The sequence below is a fragment of the Enhydra lutris genome, unplaced genomic scaffold (assembly GCF_002288905.1).
Source record: "Enhydra lutris kenyoni isolate GAN:26980312 unplaced genomic scaffold, ASM228890v2 scaffoldscaffold19, whole genome shotgun sequence".
Lineage (NCBI taxonomy): Eukaryota > Metazoa > Chordata > Mammalia > Carnivora > Mustelidae > Enhydra > Enhydra lutris.
This window is the reverse complement of record NW_019154103.1, coordinates 18098903-18118781: the sequence shown is the minus strand read 5'-3', so window position 1 is coordinate 18118781 and position 19879 is coordinate 18098903. Positions and strand designations below refer to the sequence as shown.

Sequence of the window (19879 nt, the reverse complement as noted above, 5' to 3'; positions counted from 1 at the left end):
TCAGAGAGGAAATCTTTGGGGAAGAGAACTAGTAAGGAAATTAAGGTATTACCAGACAGCGTGAGGGCAACTCTAGACTTGGAGGTTGTTGAAGGTAACAAAAATAGTCTATTTCTACATTACTAACTAGGATGAAAAGAAATCACATTGTTAGGAATATAAGTGACACTCTAGAAACTGTCAGTGCCTGTTTTAAGGTAAGAGAAAGCTTTCATGACCAATAGTCAGTAACTAGATGACATGACCTGACAGAGCTAGGTCTTTTTTTAAGTCTAACATCAAGAAATCAATGAAAATAGAAAATGTGGTCATTTCATGCCAGCTTTATATTATTTATAATAATTTGCCTTATGTGATATTTTACTCATCTCAGTAGTTAGTGGTATAAATACATTTGAGGCTATTTTAAAAGTTTTCCTTAATTTATAACTGGAGGAAATAAAAGCTATAAGAATAAGAAAAGAAATGAAGTTTTTCACATATGATCATTTGTATAGAATATTCAAAATCTGTAGATAAATCTTTTGGATGAAATGTATAACTTAGCAAGGTTGCTAGATACAAAATCATTATACAAAAGTTAATTGTATTTCTATATGCCAACAACAAGTATTTAAAGGTCTATTTATAGTAGTATCGCCAAATATGCAGTACTAAAAAGTAAAGCTAAGAAATATATCATGTTTGAAGATTCAGTCACTCAGCATAGTAAAGATGTTATTTCTCTCCAGATTGGTGTACAGGTTTAACATAATTCCTGTCAAAATCCCAGCAAGATTTTTTTGTAGATGTAAACTTCTAGAATCCCCAAGACCACTCTCACTTCTGATACCAGTTGCAACTTGGTGTCCCTAAGACTATCTTCAGGTTTGATCATTTGCCAGAAATACAGAACTCACTGAAAACTGTTCTACTCACAGTGACAGTCTAGTATAGCAGAAGGGTACATATTAAAATCAGACGAGGAAGAGACATGTAAGGCACAGTGTAGGAAAGTTCCAAGGATGAGTTCCCAGTGGGCCTCTTCAAGTCAAGTCACAAACAGTGCTGTCTTCTTTTAGCAACAGTGTGTGAGAAGACAAACAGAGTATTGCAAATCAGGGAAGCTCACCTAAGCCTTGGTGTCCAAGTTTTTCCTGGAACTCGGTTACATTGACATGGTTGACCATCTGGTGGCACAATGACTCTGGAAAATAGTGGGGCAGTTTCTTTAAAAACTAAACATGTAACTAATATATAGCCGGCATGTGCACTCTTGAGCATTTATCCCAGAAAAATAAAGATTATTGCACATAAAAATTTGTCCATGAATGTTTATAGCAGCTTTATTCATAATAACCCAAAAACTGGAAACAACCCAGAATAGTTAAACAAACTGTAGTACATCCATACCATGGAATACTACTCAGCAATATAAAAAGGAACAAGTTCTTGATACAAAACAATCTGGCTAAATCTCCAAAGAACTAAGATGAGTGAAAAGGCCAATCCCAAAATATTATATACTGTATAATTCCATGTATATAACTTCCTTGAAGTGACAAAATTACAGAAATGGAGAACAGATTAGTGAGGGAGGGGCCGGCAGAGAAGTGACCGGGGCTGTAAAAGGGTACATGAGTTATATTCATGATGATGGAAATGTTCTGTATCTTAACCAGACCACTCTCATATTATAATATGGTTTTATAAAATACTACTATTGAGGAAAAGTATAAAAGGGGCACTGAATGAATCTGTTATTTCTTACAAGTGTTTATGAATCTAATTATCTCAAAATTATCTCAAAATTAAAAGCATACTTAGGGACGCCTGGGTGGCTCAGTGGGTTAAAGCCTCTGCCTTCAGCTCAGGTCATGATCCCAGGGTCCTGGGATCGAGCCCCGCATTGGGCTCTCTGCTCATCAGGGAGCCTGCTTCCTCCTCTCTCTGACTGCCTTTCTGCCTACTTGTAATCTCTGTCTGTCAAATAAATAAATAAAATCTTAAAAAAAAATAAAATAAACGCATACTTAATAGTTTAATCTAAAAATGAAGTTCAAATTCTCTATGGAGAAAATGATAAAGCCTCATTAAGAAGCATTAAAAATGATCTAAGTAAGTGGCAAAATATATAATGGTCATTGATTGGAACGCTCAGTATTGTAAATATATTAGTTCTCCCCAAATTGGCCTATACGCTTTAGTATAATTCCAAATATTTTAAGTGACTTGAGCAATCTATAATGATTACTTTACTATGTCCTCCTTCCTCTCTGCTTTCTTCCTCCTTCTGTTGGCTGCAAAACAAACGTATCTGCTTTTGAAAGACTCACAAAACAATACAAAGGATGGCGTGGTTACAAAAGTTCATATAGTAGTTTATCTATGTATTCTGAATACCCGTAGCACTTTGCTTTCCAAATTCACAAGTTTTTACTGCCCTGATCTTCTGTATGACTCATTTTCTCTAATTTCAAAGTGGGAATTATTGTTAAGATAGTGCAAAAGCACAGAAAAGGCTTATGATTTTATGCTTTATTATATTTTAATAGCATTTAATAAGCATCAGTTTTCTGGTGAATTCTGTTTCAGGCAGTTGTTTATATAACAAACATCTGTTAATCCTCAACCATGATTTCTGGGATAAAATGTTTTGAAGCATTATCCCCCACCACCAAAGGATATGGAGATAAAGCAAGGTATTTTTCATACATGAAATAACTAGTCAAGCAAAACAGGTAGATGACAAAACAGTATACACTATATACCAAAACATAAAGGGAGTAGCTGCTATGGGGTAAAGCTAACCAAAGACAGCTTATTAGAGGAATAAATATTGAACTGGATCTTAAAGCAATCAGACATACATCATCTGAAATATTTTAATATTTCAGTGTCCTATTAATTTGTAAATATTGACTATAATTGTGCAAAATGTCTGTGTGCCTTTGGCCTGTTACAACCTCTCTTAACTTTAGATTTCTTACCTGTGAAATGAAACTGTTGGATAAAATTTTATCCAGAGTCCTTTCCACGTCTTTACTTTTATATTTGGTATGTTTCTATCTGCATCTAAATTTAGATCAAGCCAACTACATCTTGGGAATACAAGCTCTCGAATAATTACAGTTAAAATTTTCTAAGAGTTCTCAGTTCTGACACTTATCTAAACCCCTTTTTGATGCTAGCAAATTGTATTTACTAGATAAGCACAACATTTTAGCTAAAGAGATCTGGAAGATACTTGAGTATTTGTCAGTGCTTATCAACTAGTCGCTAATGGACTGTGGATCATCACCTCATCAGTTTTTTGAAGAGAGCAAGAAAAACATTGTCACTTCCTTCAGCTTTTAGTTATAAAGTGTCCAACTGTCATTATATTCCAATTTTAGAGGAATTTCTTTCTTAACTCCAAAAGCTACGTATACTTCAACATGAGGTATATTTATCAGTCTGCATTAAAAATGAGTAAAGTTTGACCGCAGCCTCTTCAGAACTTTACAATGATAATTTCTTCTCTGGCTGAACTTCAGAATCACAGATGTCCAGTCCGTGAGATTCTGAAAAGTTTTTAAAAATGTCAATTGAGCAGGGTCTGGGAGGATAGGGGATACTTATAGAAGAATTGAGAAATAAACTGAGAAAAGAAGCCTGGAGCCAGATAATAGAAAACTTTAAGGAATTTCTACTTGATTTAATAGGTAACGGAGAGCTGTTGGATATTTTTTGAACAGAGAAAGAGGCATATGACACAAATGATACTTTAGTTTTTCATCTGGTAGCAAGTCAGGTACAAAATAAAGGAGAGGTTGAAGGCAATGAAATGAGTTAGGAGAAGGTTTCAAAAACCTAAATGATGGGTCATTAAATCTAGAGTGATAACAGAGGGATTGGAAAGGGAGAGGAGATTGGAAAAACTTTGCTGCCAAGATTTGGTAACTGGATCAGAAGATCACAAACAAGGGAGGAGGAAAAATGAAAGATGGCTGAGAGGCTTTGAGCTAGAGTAGTTAAGAGAATGTTGTGTCCATTCATAGAAATGAAGAACTCAGTGGAGAGTAAGCCCAGCAGTTTCCTCTGGACTGCTTGCAGAAATGCAATGCTGTGACAGCATATTCTCCCTCCCAGTACCTTCCCACCACACACAACAGTGCTTTTAAGGGCTGAGAAAGCAGAGGAATCAGCATAAATCACAAGGGCAAAACTGTTAGGGAACAATTTTGTTAGAGATTTGCTTTTTGTAGTTCAACTCCGTTTTGTATTCAGTTCTTGGGAAATATTATTTTATTAGTCTCTTTCAACTCTTACTGCATATTACTATTACTATATCATTAATTTATTTATGTGAACTAGCAGTAAGGGGATTTTATACTCCGAAGTGTGTAGAAGAGTGTGCCCCGGAGAATGCTCTAGAGGTGGGTGGAGTCGATAAACGCAATCAGGATGAATGTAGCCCTTCATTCTAACTCCCCATAATCCATTCACCATTCACTTACCACCCTGTATTCTTTTTTATAACACAAGTCAGATTTCATTCTCCTCTGCTCAAAACTCTGCAAACAGCCCCTTCACTGCACTTGGAATAAAATCCAAACCTTTCACTATGGCCTTCGATACCTCCTATGGGTTGGGGGCTGCCCACCTCTGAATTGTCTTCTGCCACTTCCCCCTGACCCACAGTGCTCCAGCACTCTAGTGTTTCAGTTCCTCAACTGTGAGAAGCCCTTTCCTCCTCAGAACCCCTGCTCCTGCTTCCGCTCCTCCAGAACTCTCTTGGCCGCTGCACCCGACCTTTGTCTGCCTTGCCTTTCAGGTCTCAAGTCAGAAGTCTTCACCTCGTCTAAATTGATGACCATCTCCCCTCATCCCACCTCATATGCCTTCCTCTTTCTCTTCACATCCCCTTGTAGTGTTTTCTGCACAGTGTTCTGACTCTCAGAAATGGTCATGTTCGCTGGTTTACTTGTTTATTGTCTGCCATCTGCACTAGCATAAATTCTGTAAGAGTGGGGCATTTCGAAATCATATCCACCACTGCATCCTCAGCCCCAAGAAATAGTCCCTCACATACAATAAATACATGTACGAATGTATAAATTAATCAGTCACAGAATCTCTGGAAAAACTATCTGTCCACAAAATATATTATTTAGGGACACCTGGGTGGGCTCAGCAGGTTAAAGCCTCTGCCTTCGGCTCAGGTCATGATCCCAGGGTCCTGGGATCGAGCCCCACATCGGGCTCTCTGCTTAGCAGAGAGCCTACTTCCTCCTCTCTCTCTCTCTCTCTCTCTGCCTACTTGTGATCTCTGTCTGCCAAATAAATAAATAAATAAAATCTTTAAAAATATATATTATTTAGAGTAGACTCCACGATTGAGAGAGGAGGACCACAAAAGATTAGAATATTTCGACTAGTAAATGGTTTGGTTTGGTTTGGTTTGGTTTGGTTTGGTTTGGTTTGGTTTGGTTTGACTTTGAAATAAGGGAAGTATTTTGTAGTTCATTCCCTTTCTCCCTCACTTCCTCCACTCTCCCTAGCTCCTCCCCTTCCCCCGATACATGCAGAGTGAAACTAGCAGCTGTAAGTCATAGGTTTCTTCTAGTAACAGACAGAAAAGCCAGGAGAAAGGGAAGCCTGACAAGATACCTGTCAGGTGGTACCAGCCCTGTTCGGCAGAGCATTGCTTTAAAATGGAGTCCAGGGGCGCCTGGGTGGCTCAGTGGGTTAAAGCCTCTGCCTTCCACTCAGGCCATAATCTCAGGGTCCTGGGATTGAGCCCCAAGCCCCGCATTGGGCTCTCTGCTCTGCGGGGGGCCTGCTTCCCTTCCTTTCTCTCTGCCTGCCTCTTTGCCTGCTTCTGATCTCTGTCTGCCAAATATATAAATAAAACCTTTTAAAAAATAAAATAAAATGGAGTCCAGAAAATAGATAGATAAAGAGAGAAAGAAAGAAAAGAAGGAAGGAAGGAGTCCAGTAAAGCTCTTCGCTGATGATTATGTTAGGAATAATAGAATTAGGAACCTGTACTTAACAGAAATAACTATATTTTTGGTTCTGTGCATTCCTTTGTTCAGGGTTCTATTCTCTTACAATCCCTTAGTAAAGTTACTTTGGAAAAATGACAAAGGGAAACTGGTAAAAGGGAGCATTTGCCACAACTAGGCTCAAATTTTAAAGGGAAACAGTATCCCTGGAGGTCAGGCCTATGGCAACAGTAGGAGTAGTACATGGGACAAGAATTAAAACCAAAGAAAGCACTTCTACACCAGCTATCTGGGTTTGATAGGCAATTGAAGCAATAAAAATATATTTATTCCTTTTTTATTGGTTAGGCAGTTGATTAGAAATAGAGGTCTTCTAGGTTTAATGCCAGAGAACCACAGCTACTGGAGGCTATCTGCTCTGCCTAAGAGTAAGTCGGCTGCCCAGAGTTGTTTCCTGGGTCTTAAGATGCCCTATGCCATACCCACCCCCCACTTCACCCTCCACCCCACCTCCAGCTCCTCTTCCGAAGATGAGAGATCTAGAAAAGAAGCTGAAGGAAAGGACAGGATGCCCAGAAGCTGCAAGTGACTCAAAAGTTTCTACCACTGAGTTTCTGTCTTTGTTTCAGCCTGTCTCTTATTTCTGGGTAAGCTTGACAACTTGCCTTCAGGCCTCAACAATTTCAGCTTTAACCAGTATTGCATTTTCCATACAATGGAAAGAGGTTTGCCTCTTTCTTATACAATTTAACAAGACAATGCAGCATGTTTAGTGAGCTACTCTGCCTTTCCCTCACACGGTCACAATGAACAGTCCACCCCACTCCATTACCACCCCCCAGCAGTGGCTGAGTCTCACACTTATGGTTTCTAACTTGGGAGAGTCTCCATTAGGAACCCTTCTCTGTCCAAATATTGGTAAGTTGTGGAGGGGGGAGGGGTGGTTAATGATGTTCTCCTTAGAAGCTCTAGAATTCATTTTAAAATGAATTTTAGTAGTTACATTTTATTTCTTTTTAGAAGGCACATTATTTTTCAGTGCTCTGATATTTCTCTAATTCTTTATAACTCTCTAAAAATAACTGCTGGTGAGCTCATAAGTTCATTAGTTAATCCCAGTGGGACTCAATAATGCATATTACAGACCTCTTGATTTTTATAAATTAGATTTTCTCAAGAATTCCCTTACCTGTTATTATCAACATAGCTATATTGACAGGGTCTTCATTACTTCCTAATTGCCCATATTCCTTTTTCTTGTTAAAGATCAATTTTTAAAATCAAACCTTGTCATTTTGAAGATATCATAGACATGTTATCTTGTTAATATTAATGTTTCATATCTTTCTAGGTTTTTTTCCTCTCCCCCTTTATCTTAGGAAACAAAATTGTTTCATTACCCATTGCTTTAAAAAGGAAAACTTTTTGTGTGTGAGGGAGGGAATTGGAGATTGTCATTGAGAGAATAGGGACACATGCTAGTTTCCCATGCCCCAAAACAAAGACATAAAAATTATGTTTTGTATTCAATAGTGACTCTGTCAACAGTTACATTCCCTATTTCAAACCAGACCATAAAATGTAAATTATGCATAGATTGTTGAAATTATTCCATGACCTTTTGGTCTAGGACCATGTAAAATAAGGCGACAAGCAATAATTAGAATAGCAAATAGCTGACCAAGAAATTCTTCTAAATCATCTCTTTGGTGAGAACTTAGACTGTCCATTATTATACTGGTAAACCTCATCTCTGGCAAATTGTATGTGTGTGTGTAGTGTCTGTGTCTGCAGTGTGTGTGTGTGTGTGTGTGTGTGTGTGTGTGTGTGTAATATCACTTGAAGGATGATTATTTGCTTTCCCAGACATTTCTTCACTTTATTAAAAGATTCGTTGAAGGGGTAAATAACCCACTTCTTCCTTTAAAGAAATTCTATTTACAGAAATTCTATTTACATATAAGTTTTTAAGACATCTACAGCGTAAAATGAGGTACAGCTTCAGACTAGTCTACATCTGCCAAAGTAAACATCAGGATTTTGGCTGCTAACTTACTAGCATATTTTGGCATAGTTTTTGCCCAAAAAAATGTAAGCACTAAGATCAAGTGAAGAGGAGTATGGACAAAGCAGACTTGTAAGAAACACTTGGATTGAAGTCATCACAGGGAGAAGTAAAGGGAATAGACAAGACAGAAGATACAGCAATGTTTTCTTCTCTCTTATCCTATTCTTTGAGCATTCCACTCTCAGTGCTATTTCCAACCATTTTTTCTTTAATTTCTAAATGCTATTATATAAATGTAGGCTCCCTCTTTCTCAGTTCCATTACAAGACACTTTTTAAAAATATATAGTCTTTGGGGAAAACAAATGACACATTTTAGCAATTTGATCTTTCTCATATGATATACAGTTTCATACTTCATACTTTAAGTTTCTGATCCCTTTGACCATTTGTGCTATCTTTACCACTTTGAAATTTGCTACAGTTCATTTTTTTTTTAAACAGGTATAGATAAAGGATAAATATTCAATGTAGTATTTTATGGAGGATCTCCTGTCCCTGCCTTTTGGTTATTTCGCAGTGAATAACATCATTGACAAACAATATGTATGGAAGAAACATTAAGAAAAATAAAAGGCGTTCTCTGCTCTGTATAGGCTAAAAGAGATAGAGTGGGGTTCAGATTATAGGGAAAATTAATCTATAATATAATTTTAAAAAGAATTAACTATTCATTTTGATTTAAGATGACACTGATCATCTAAATACCTCCCATTAAAACAAATATTACATAGTGCTTTTATTATCTTGAAATTAATTCTAAAGATAACATGATCCACCTACTTAGAAGATAGCTAAATTATTATAATGCTCTAGTTAACACATAGAAGGAATAAAAGAAAAGTAACTCATAATAAAAATAATATGCATATCAACATTTTAAGTGCTCTAGAAACTCTACATAAGAAGGGATAATAATAGTAGTCAGTTACTTAGTCCTGTACATAAAATCACCATGGATTCAACAGCTACAAATGCAGGCTGATGCAGATGTGCTTATTGGTGACTCAACTTTCATGGGCAGTGATACCATCAGTGATGAGATTTTTTTTCATAGGGTAAACCATTCTTGGTAATTATATAAACCACTCTTGCTTATTAATATTTTGAACAACATAAAGTACAAAATCCCTTCCGTTTACATGGTAGTCAGATTGCTAGAAAATTCTGTGTATGTTCAAATGATGCCAAAAGTACTTTGAGAGTATTTGTTAAACACATCTAAATTCTAATCCCATATAATTATAAACAGAGTTTTCAACTACATGAATAGCTGGTGGAATGTTTGCAAACGATGTGGGGGGCACCTGGGTGTCTCAGTCGGTTAAGCATCTGCCTTTGGCTTAGGTCATGATCCCAGTGTCCTGGCATTGAGCCCCATGTGGGGTTCCCTGTTCAGTGGAGCGAGTCTGCTTGCTTCTCCCTCTCTCTCTGCCTCCCCACCCCCCAGCTCGCTCTCTCAAATAAATAAATAAAATCTTTAAAACAAAGAAAGGGAAGGAAGGAGGGAGGGAAAGAGGGAGGAAGGAAGATGTATGGGGTGCAAGACAGTTCATTGTGCTCTACTGCCTTGCAAATTGCAGGATTTCCAGCTTCCCTGGCCTTCTTCTAAATGCCAATAGTTCTTACCAACCATCCTGACCACCAAAAATATCACTACAAATTTCCTAAATGCCCCAGAAGCCACTACCATGCCCATTAAGAATCACTTATTCAGGGGCGCCTGGGTGGCTCAGTAGGTTAAGCCGCTGCCTTCGGCTCAGGTCATGATCTCAGGGTCCTGGGATCGAGTCCCGCATCGGGCTCTCTGCTCAGCAGGGAGCCTGCTTCCCTCTCTCTCTCTCTCTCTCTCTCTCTCTTTCTGCCTGCCTCTCCGTCTACTTGTGATCTCTCTCTCTCTGTCAAATAAATAAATAAAATCTTTAAAAAAAAAAAAGAATCACTTATTGAGACTGAACAAAGGCACTTTTTTGTAATGAAACACTGAGACCCTGTACTTTTTATTTTGATACTGAATTGATTCCATGGATTAGGAAACTGAATTTGCCCCCAAAGTGAATTACCCAGAAAGAGCAAGACTGCCAATCTCAGAAAGATACAAAAATCTTCCCCTGTGAACATGGCGGGTATTTAATATGGGAAACCCTTTACTCCTATATGGGAACCTCTCTAGATTAAGAAAGTGGGGGTCTGAAAGTGAAAACAAGTCCATGGTCCCTAAAAAGAGGAGCTTTTGATTAGGGTAAAGTTGTCCTAAAGGAAAAACTAAAAATCATGTTTATATCCTTCAAGTAACATGGTTAGTTTTGTTATTTTGAATGATTTTCCATATTACCTACACATCATTGCAGTTTATCAATAAATGGATGCTTTTTTGACTAGCCTGAATTTTCCACTTTTATGGGCTAGTGCTTCTGTCCTGATGGAATCATTTCTCCTTAAGTGGTGTATTTTTTAACTACTAGAAAGCTGCTCTCAAAAGTTTCCATAATCTAAGCATTGCTATGGGTAGATATTCATATTAATTTGTAAATATTTTCATTGAACTTTGGCTCTGACTTTTTGAAAAGGATCTCCAGACATGTTCTTGAAATGTATATATGTAGCCCCAGGTGGATATGCAATTACCTAACTTCCAACTGCTATTTTAATAAAATTATTAAAAACCCATTTAAAGGGTGCCTGGGTGGCTCAGTGGGTTAAGCCTTTGCCTTCGGCTCAGGTCATGATCTCAGGGTCCTGGGATAGAGCCCCACATCTGGCTCTCCGCTCAGCAGGGAGCCTGCTTCCCTCTCTCTCTCTCTCTCTCTCTCTCTCTGCCTGCCTCTCTGCCTACTTGTGATCTCTGTCAAATAAATAAATAAAATCTTTAAAAAAAAACTTATTTCAAAAAATTCTAAAAAGAAAGCCATTTTTTGTATAAAATATGCACTTTACTACTCCTTAGTTTAGGAAGAATTCTCCTACCCCTACTAGGTTCTCTGTAGTTCAGTTTCTAACCCACTTTGCTTATTACCTTTACTCCCACCAATTTCCCTCCCTCTGACAGAGCACACATTCTCATTATTTATACTCTTAAATTGCAGGGGTAAATGTTGAGAGCCAGTGCAGGTACTCAGTTATCTCAGGGACTTTGGTCTTTTCAACCCAGGACTAATCAAGCAGAGAGTCATCATAAGCTAAATCTAAAAAGCTTTTGTAGTGATTTTATCACCAGGGAAATTTGTTCATCCTTCAGAAAGATTGTCACCAGGAAAGAAAAAAATAAAGGAGTTAAAATTGCTTCAGACCATTGACTCCTTAGGTCCCTCTAGATTCCTAGATTGAATTGGTTTTCAAGGGGTGGGAGGAATTATGAGAAGAATTCCCTGAGAAAGCTTACAAATTGATCATAGCCTTGGTAACACTAGTAAGTGTAAGTGTGATCACTATGGAGGAAATGCCCAATCAGTCTGGAAGCATGGGAAATGAGAAAGGAAAAGAAGACAATTAACACCTTTTTTTTTTCTTTCTTTCTTTCTTTTCTTATTGTTTTTGGGGATGTGTGCTGCCATGTAGTATGCATCTGAGAATAGTCTTTCAAAAGGAAGAAATACAATTGGTTTTGAAGTATCTTATTATTATAAGTGCAATTAGTTATTGAAATGAAACTAGATTTGCAAGCACCATAGAAATAGGAACAGGAATTTCATAAACCTATCTAGAAACTAGGCCCCTTTCAAATATACCCAAAGTAGGTTTGTCTGAGCATATCTAGAAGTGCTTACTTGGGCTTGGAGAATATAAATGCCTCCAAATTCAAAAGAATTCTTTAAGATTGTCAAATGAATAAATCAGTGAAAAATATAGTAATAAATACCTGGGTGTTACATATATTTTAAAGAATTTGAAAGTTTGCACACTTATTGATGAGGGCAGGCATATATCTATCTATCTATATATATATAGATATAGATATCTATATATATATAATTTTCCCCCCAAAATTCTGTGAAGACTTGTCAAAATCAAGTCAGGAACTTTAGAATTTGCCAGGATAAACCTATATTAATCTCTCTTTCCCAATGAGTAACATTGAAATTTACCCAAAATGGGTAAGCAAATGACCTCATTTTTTAATCTGAATACAGTAGTGTTGGAGGATATTTCTCAAGGATATGACTTCAACACTAGATCGTAGTTCCCAGGGCAGGTTCATAAGGCCAAATTGCAGAGGAGAAGAGGATAGAAAGCATCCTTGTGAGGGTACCCATTAAGAGACGAGTTCTCTGGTAGGGCCAGCTCCCACATCTTAGTCCCATGCACAGACTGTAGCTTTCTGCTCTCTGGTCGACTGCAGCCATAGCATCCTTATTGTTGTAACTCCCAGATTGTGATACTGTCACAAAACTGTTGCTAGGCAACAAATGTGGTTACCAGGTCTCAGCGAATAGCTGAAGGGGAAAGCAAAGTGTTGCACCATTGTAGAGTAACCATAGCAATGACCTACTATTACAGACTAAAGAATTATCATTAACAATGTTAAAGTATCAGACAGAGGCCCTGAATCCCAAGACTTCCAGGCAGTATCTCTCTGCATAATTGAGTGATCTAGGAAGTGATTTCAACTGTTTCAAAGCTATTCACTCATTATTTCTATGGTAGAGTCTTCATTATTATTTTTATTTTTTAATTAAAAAATTGTTATGAAGAGACTGGCAAAATATGTTATCACAAGGAGTCGAAACCGATTAATATCCTCATCTGTTCTTATGACTACATCACTGTTTTTTTGTTTGAGTTTTTTTTGTTTGTTTGCTTGTTTTGTTTTTTGCCTGTGTTAAACTGAAGGGAGGTTTGACTTGAAAAGCACTGTACATCAACAGAAAGAAGCTGGGGTAAAATAAAATAACCCTGTAAAGTGACAAACTAAACCTGTATTTTCTAAGTTGAATTCCTCCTGACAAAATAGGAGGCCTAGATGCTCTTTTTGTACTCACTGCTTGGAAAGACTTTTTTAGCTTTTCTAAAACTGGCCCCTCAAATCTTTTAAAATGTAGCCTCCTAGGACAATTTTCTAGGCACAGTCTCTTTTTAAAAAAATCTGAACCTTCCTGAAGCATCCCATATAATTTGGTCGCGGTGACCTCGCTGAGACAAATTATGTCTAACGGCACAGCTTCCGAGAGAGGCAAGAAAAATCCGATTTGTTTTATTCACTTGGGAAGCGGAGAAACGTGGGTGCTCCGGGATGGTGAAGACGCCGGATTCCGCGCGCAGGGGAAACCAATCCCCGCGCGCGCGCGCGAAGCCTGGGGAAGTGGGTGGTTTCGAAGCGGGAGAGGGAGTGGCCCTTCCCTCCGAGCGCCTCGATTGGCCCGGAGGGGCTGAGGCCCTGGGGCCGCCTGGCCGCGCCTCGGGCACCCTGCGGGGGGTGTCCCAGCCGCGTCCTCCCCGTTAGGGGCGGGAAGGGGCCTCGGGCGGGAGGCGGTGGAGGTCTCCGGCGGGCCGCCCCGGGGGCCGCGGGCGGAGATCCGCAGTGAGCGGACGTAGACAGCCCTCGGCCGCGGAGGCAGAGTGAACCCTCGGGCATAGGTGTGGCCTGGAGGGGCCGCGCCCGGGGGGCCTGCAGACGCGCGCCGGCGTCGGAGCCGGCGCGGGAGCGCGGGGAACGCGGGCTCCGAGGGCGGGGCTCGGGCTCCCGGGGAGGAAGGCGGGCGGCCTGTGCCTTGGCACCGAGCGATGCCACCTCGTAACCGAATCTGTGTGTTTTGCAGGCACCGACCGTCACGAGCTAACTTCCTGGAAGAGCTTCCCGTCCATTTTCAAATTCTTTACCGAAGCCTCTGAGGCAAAGACCAGTTCCCTCAAGCCGGCTCTGACGCGGCGCTCCCACAGAATAAAGCACGAAGAGCTGTAAGAGGAGAACGAGCGAGACGGGGGAGGGGAAGCCAAGGCACCACACTCGAGCATGCATCCACACGTCTCCTAACTGCTTGTTGTCGGCGAGCAGACTCCCAGCCCCTCATTAGATTGTTTTCTTCCTAGAGCACAGGGTCGTGATATATACATCTAAATAGCGTTTTGCATTATTTCTAGATGAGTGCAACTGTCAAAGCAATATGGGTTCACTGGTCGTGCTTCCTGCGGGCTGAGCTCGGGCTTCGCGCTGCCCGTCAGCGCGCAGATTAAGGCTGACAGCGCCCTGCTCGGCGCGGCCGGCGCGCCTCTAATTGCCCTGACGGAGCCCGCGCCGGCGCTGCGGGGAGAGCGGCGTCTGCGCGGTCCTACCGCCCGCTGCAGCGCAGCCGCCGCTTGCACCGGCCCCAGGCCCCCCTCGATCATGTCCGGTTTTTTCCTCCGAACAGAAGCAAACTTTTATTCTAGATTTCATACATTTTAGGTTTTCGGCGAAGAGCTTCTTACGCCTCTTTTTTTTTTTTCCCCCTAATTAAAAGGAAGTTCCCCACAAACCTCCTCAGAAAAGCCAAATTTAAATTCAGAACGTGAATGCCGTGATGTACTATGTCGCCTTGGGAGTGCAAATTGTTCGCTAACAATCTATTTTCATTTCAAGACCAAAAGAAAAACTTTGCATAAAAAATCTATAAAGTACCCATTACACATTACCGCTGAAAACCCTTGCCATTTGAATACGAGATTTTACACAAGTCTCTAATTTCAGAAGAGATGTTTAAACCAAAACGTAATGATGAGCAAATCTTTTAAGGGTGAAAGGTCCCCTTTCCAATAGAATTTCCAACTTTATCATTAGAATTGACTTTACTTTTTAAATGTATAATGTGTATTGAGTGGCATTGTAATTCAGATCGCACACTTGTTTTGCTTTTTAAATCCTAATGTGGAGAAAGTTTGTTGTTGTTGTTCATAATCCTAACTAGAATGACTGTCCTGAGCTTTCCTGGAGTTAGACCCTGTTAGGGATAGTATTTATTGCCCTCAGGAAGATGAACCTGTGTGCTGTTCCACCTTTTCCTTCTGAGAGGCCAAGTGGGGCTAAAATGATTCTTCTAGGTTTCTGCTCCCACAGAAAGGGAAAGAAAGACCTGGTGTGAAAGATTTTCTTCTCTCAGTACAGTGGCATAATTTTTAGTAGTCCATTTCCTCTCTAGGGTTTTGCCCTACAGTTTCTACAGTTACTTTAATCCTGCTAATATCTGGCCAACACTGTGAAATACAAGAGGTAAAATAAGTTAAGATTTTGCTGACTTTTCAATTCAAATATTAAATCTTAACATTATCAGTTTTTAATTACTTGAATTTAATTACCTAGTAAAGATTCTGTTTCTAGCAGATGGGGGTCTGAATTTAATATTTTTTCATCCTTTTTTAAAGTATATGCAACAATATGCCTGCCTTATTTGAGGACATGATAAAATGTACCCAAAATGACTTAGAACTGTCTGACTTCTCAGAAAAAATAACTTAAAATAACCACCTCATGGATAAAATGTTTTTATATTATGAACCGATTTCAGCAAGTTTTAAAACTGGTAATATCTGTGTTTGGTATATAAGTACATTAATTTGTTCTTATAGTTTTAATGATGGCAAATTAAAGTGATCTTTTTTCAGTGGTCATATATACATATCTTTTGATATTATTTTAGCAGAAACAACACAGGAAAAATCAAAACGTCATTTTATCCACACCTGGATAATTTAATATGTGTAACTCCAACAATGTCAAGCATGTTGGTCTGCAATCTTTTCTGTTTTAGAAGTAAAGGTGAACTGTATACAATAATGATACCTTCCTTTGAGAGGATTTGAAAATTGATGTGGATTGAATATATTTTTCAAAGTGTTATAAATTGTGTGGTGTTTTGACTATATGAAAGTATTCGCAGGAAAACTAATTTTATTGCTTTTTTCTACCCAGCACTTGTGCAGTGCTAAATTTATGACGCTTATGCACCTGAATTAGAGCAAAGTAAATAGGCTCAGCTTAGACACCAAATCACTCCTATTCCTTCTCTTCGGTTTTCTCACTTCTCCTTTTGAAAACCTTTCCTTGCAACTAGAGTGAATCACTGTTTAATTGCCTTTAATACTTTAAAACTACTGGGTTGTTAGCCTTGTTTAAACATCTATAGAGGGCTATTTGCAAACTTAAGTTGTGCAAATGTAATTTCTACTTGTGGGTCTGAGCTGCAGCCCGGAGAGAGCTAGGCAAACCATCCGAGACCGCCAACTGATAAGTGATAAGATTCCTCGTAATGTACGATTTTTTTTTTAACCTGTTGATTATGTGTCTGTTGGTATAAATGTAGTAAAATCCTCCACATCAATTTTCCTGGAGTAACAACAATCAGTTGGTAGGAGCCCGCCTGCTTGGAGGTGACAAGTGTTAGCAGTATTTCTGCTCTGATCTTCTAACCATTTTGGTTTCTTTAGACAGGTTTTTAGGAGAGTAGAGGCTTAAAGTTAGGATTTAGACTTTTTAAAAAATTATATACTCAGTTCTTAGAGCAAATGGAATGGGAAGCAAGGAGTTGTTGATAAATCTGAGATTCAAAATACTGGCTTTCGAACTTTATAAAGGTATCTAAACATGCAGCCGTTAAAAGTTTTCACGGATATTTGAAGGGGGGGAAATCTATTTGTAATAATTGTTGTTTTCTCAAGTTTCTGCCTTGTGCTTCGACCTAGATTGCATAATTGTTTATACAAAAAGAAAAAAAAAGTAAAGCACAGGAGTTTCATATATATTATATATTTCTGTTTACCATTTTAAAATAAAAACAATTTTCCCAACAAGCAGCGGCGTATTATTCTTGCTCAGAGGTTCATTTATTTGTGTACAGTACAGAGGTTAATAAAAGCAGAAACTTAAAAAGAATGATGGAACAGCATTCATCAGTATTTTAAACCGTATAGTTGCTTTTATTACTATTATTGTTGCTTTAAGGTAACATCCTAACTTCACTTGAACACTTACTGTTTGGCTTGGACCTTTCACAAAGCCAACATTTTTTTTTTAAGCAACATTTTTTTAAGGTGTTTGTTTTTAATATCTGAAATATCCTTAGCTACAGAGAAATTTGAACCCATTGTTAAGCTATGATTTTATAAAATACGCTTTAATATACTGTAAAGAAATGTGCTTTCCAAAGCAATCTGGTGACATTACATTGCTCCCAAGTCCCTGTATAGGTCCTTGATGTATTACATCTAATCTGAAAATACCGTGTTTACATTTATTTTACAGCTTTTCCTTCTTAACTCCTTTGAGAGAGTTTGGATGACAAAATATGTTAACTATATTATCAGGGCTAATAAGTTAAATTTTTTCACATGTTTCTCTGGATTACCTGGAGTCCCAATCCAAACACATGAGTGTCTCCTGTTAAATCATAGTTTATAACTGTAAACTGACAGGTTCCTGTGATTCATTTAAGAAAGATTACTATCACAGAAAGTCTAAAAATTACTCAAAAACTTTCCCCATGCTTCTATAGGGGAAAATGTCTTTAAATAAATGTGGGACATTCTCATCTTTGAAATATGGGTGGCAAAAAAAAAGGGGGGATAATAGTGGTGGTTATTTTATGATTACTTATTAGGGGCTGTAATAATATAAAATAAAAGACTCCAGGAGGTACTCCCTTTCAAAAATTGAATACTTTCCTTCCTTCCTTCCTTGTATAGAGTGACTGAGTGGGAGTCTCTTGAATTGTTCGTCTTCCTTTTATCTAATATTCTATTAATCTCCAAAAAGATCAGTTTGAGTCTGGGAAAGGGTTTTTAATCAACACTTCACAGAGCTTAAAGCTACCCTACCTAAAGCGTCAGCTTTGTTAGGCGGTTTTAGATTTAAAGCATTGCAACTGTCATGCACTGTACTAAAAGTAAAGAATGTACACCAAGTGGAAGATGTTGAAAAGAGGGAAATAGCACAAAGTCGATTAACGGAGATTCGAGAATAGAAGTAGCCATCAAAGCATTCCAACGTTTATCTTGAAATCTATGTAGAGTTAAAAAAAAAAAAAAAGCAACAATGATAGTTTTAAACCTCACACTTAGGAGGGATGAATGTTGATTTAATTGATTCATTTGGATCAATGTTTTTAAAGTTTCACACCACTGATCTTTCATGTAGTGATGTCTTTAGCAGTCAGTGGTCTGACATGAGCCTTCTCAGATTTCATCAGTGGGGCTCTCCATGACATCTAAAATTATGCAACAGCCTATGCAGTGGTAACTTTGGAATTGGGAGACCTCGATGCCAAAGAGCATGGTTAGATTGAAGAACTCTTGTTAATTCTTAGCACAAAGGTTTTAGAGAGTGGTAATTGTAAATGAACCATAAAGGTTAAAGTCACCAAATATTATATAGTGGGCTTTAATTGCTAGATTGGAGAAAGTCGTCCTGAAAGTTTGACCATTAAGTGGATACCATGCAGAGACCAGTATTTTTCCCTTCAATGTAAAAACTTGAAAATGGAAATTTGACTTAATCCATGAGGCCTTCCAGGCAACTTTTCCCGGCCCTTTGCCTTGAGATTTATGAACAGCATTTCAGTATATTCTTTGTATTGTTGGGTTGAGTTCTGTTTGAACCAGAGATGAAACATGTTTCTAGAAAGAAATCCAGGGAGGACCTGCATCTTTCTTTCTAGATCATTCAGCTTTTCTTCCTTGGCCATTACATAGGGTAATATGGGAGACTGTCATAGGTAAAATAATGTTGAACTGTACTTTGTAACCAGCCTGCAGTACCAATACAAAGAATCTGAAATGAAAAGACAACCAACACCCCAAGAATGATATGTCTCTTTTTAAAGTTTACAATTTGAATAATGAACTTGGATAGAAACTTGGCAGGAAAACAAACCATGGCACCATCACATCACCAACCATTTTCACTTTTCTGTCCAATTTCAGAGTGCATGTGTTTGTGAGTATTTCACTAGATCAGTGACAGCTCTTTATTTGCATAATTATATGCTCTGGTCTGAAGAGAAAACTAACCCCCAAATTTCATGGGTCACCAAACTGCAACAATCAATGTTTTATCACGTATGCTAAGCAAAATCTAAGAAGCTATATGAAGTTTCTTGGGGAGTTTTTACTCCTCGGAAAATTAAAGAGTTTTCCTCTTCTGAATAGATTCAAAATCTTTCCGAGTTCTTTGTAACTGAATTCTGTTTGAAGGCAAAACTAGAGATTAACATGTAGATCTGGATCTTAGGCTGACTAGCATTACTTCAAAGTGGCTTAAGAAGAGCAGCATTTTTGGAACACTAAACTTTTAAATTCTAAGTACTGTCCATGCTATGAGGAAAAAATTATTGGTCAAATTATGATGAGTCAAAATGAAGAAAATTATTGGTCAAATTATGATGGTCAAAATGAAGTCTGAATTAACTACAATTGACTATAAAGTTGATATCCTTCTTTGAGATAACTCAGGGTTTTTTTTTAATAAGACCTAATAGAAAAAATATGTATATATGCATATATGTGTGCGTGTATACATACACACATGTGCATATACACACCCATCCATGGGGTACGTATACCCATCCTACCAGAAATAAACATTATATACAGTATGTGTATGTCTTTGCAGTGCCTGCTACATAGTAGGGACTCAATGTATGTTGGTCACCAGGATTGTTTGTAAACCTGTTCTAAATAAATTTATGTTCAAATTCTTGAAGGCATTGTAATAAATATTTTTAAATGCCTCAAGTTCATTGGTGTCTGTAAATTCTGTTTGTATGTAATGTGTATTCGTGTGTAAGGTTGGCTTTATTTCATTAAAGAAAAATTGATTTAAACTGTTGGTGTCTAGTTTGTAGGCAGTCTGCCAGACTTGAGATACAATAGAGCATAGA

The 19879-nt window shown here is 38.3% G+C and overlaps 1 protein-coding gene across 2 annotated transcripts in view; it reads left to right on the top strand.

Annotated features, from left to right (window-relative positions):
- Positions 1-13970, top strand: part of LOC111148361 (family with sequence similarity 172 member A) — a 419289-nt gene extending 405319 nt beyond the window's left edge. For both annotated transcript variants that reach the window (XM_022504858.1, XM_022504857.1), the window contains one exon: positions 13793-13970. In XM_022504858.1, coding sequence (XP_022360566.1) covers positions 13793-13935 — 143 coding nt within the window. In that variant the 3' untranslated portion in view covers positions 13936-13970. The remainder of the gene's footprint in view (positions 1-13792) is intronic.
- The last annotated feature ends 5909 nt before the right edge of the window (positions 13971-19879 follow it).